Raw genomic sequence first — 966 nt, forward strand, 5'->3', positions numbered from 1 at the left:
TTCTCGACTGTGAGCCGACCAGTCGAGACCGGACGTGAATCCTGCAACTGATCACAAAAGAGGTAGAGGCTCCAGGTCGAAATATCAAAGGTTGGGGCGGGGGCAGGCAGGTGGGCTGAGCGGCCACCCAGAGTTAACTCACAGACTTTTTAGAACAGTCGGACCGTCCTGGAGATTTTCTCTTTGTTTTGATATTCGTTATTTCGTTCTTGTGCTGAGGACACAATGGTTAGGAATGGGGAACAGGTTGCTTGAATATCGGAGGCGCCGGCCTCCCCCCGGCTTCCCTGGTTCTTCCCGACCTCCCTCCGTTGCACCCCGGCCCGGAGAGGAGGGGTTGCAGCGGCACGGCAGGCGCGGCGGGCGGCCCGAGGTTTCCGCGCGCTGGGCCGGGAAGCGTGCGCGGGCAGGTGGGGCGTGGCGGGGGCGTGGAGAGCCGAGGCCCGCGGGCAGCCGCCCAGCCCCGGGACCGGCCCGGGAGGAGCCCAGCCGCCGACGGTTATAAGAGGCTAGCTCGTCGGCGCTCCGCGCTCACCCATCAGTCCCCGCCCCTCCTCGCCGAAGACTCGAATCGCCGAGCCAGGGCCGCAGGGTTGGCCCCCAAAGGGATGCTCTTGCCCGAGCGGCGAGGTCAGCCCCGCTCGCCCCTCGCCGCCGCCGCCGCCGCGCCGCGCCAGCCGACGGCCGCCGACATGGCTCTCTACTGCGGGGACAACTTCGGCGTGTACTCGCAGCCCGGCCTGCCCTCAACCGCCGCCGCCGCCGCCGCCGCCGCCGCCCCGGGCGCCCCCGCACCCGCCCGGGCGCCCTACGGACTCACCGACTACGCCGCGCCGCCAGCCGCCGCCGCCAACCCCTACCTGTGGCTCAACGGGCCGGCCGTGGGCGGGCCCCCCGCAGCCGCCGCCGCCGCCCGCGCGTACCTGGGCGCGCTCTGGATGGCCATGGCGATGAGCGCCGAGTACG

The 966-nt window shown here is 70.9% G+C and overlaps 1 protein-coding gene across 1 annotated transcript in view; it reads left to right on the forward strand.

The window, feature by feature from the left end:
• Positions 1-692: 692 nt before the first annotated feature.
• The window catches only part of FOXI3 (forkhead box I3), a 4,238-nt gene continuing 3,964 nt past the window's right edge, over positions 693-966 (forward strand). The window contains exon 1 of the mRNA XM_040225688.1: positions 693-961. Coding sequence (XP_040081622.1) covers positions 693-961 — 269 coding nt within the window. The remainder of the gene's footprint in view (positions 962-966) is intronic.

The sequence above is a fragment of the Oryx dammah genome, unplaced genomic scaffold (genome assembly GCF_014754425.2).
Source record: "Oryx dammah isolate SB20612 unplaced genomic scaffold, SCBI_Odam_1.1 HiC_scaffold_25, whole genome shotgun sequence".
Taxonomy (NCBI): Eukaryota; Metazoa; Chordata; class Mammalia; order Artiodactyla; family Bovidae; genus Oryx; species Oryx dammah.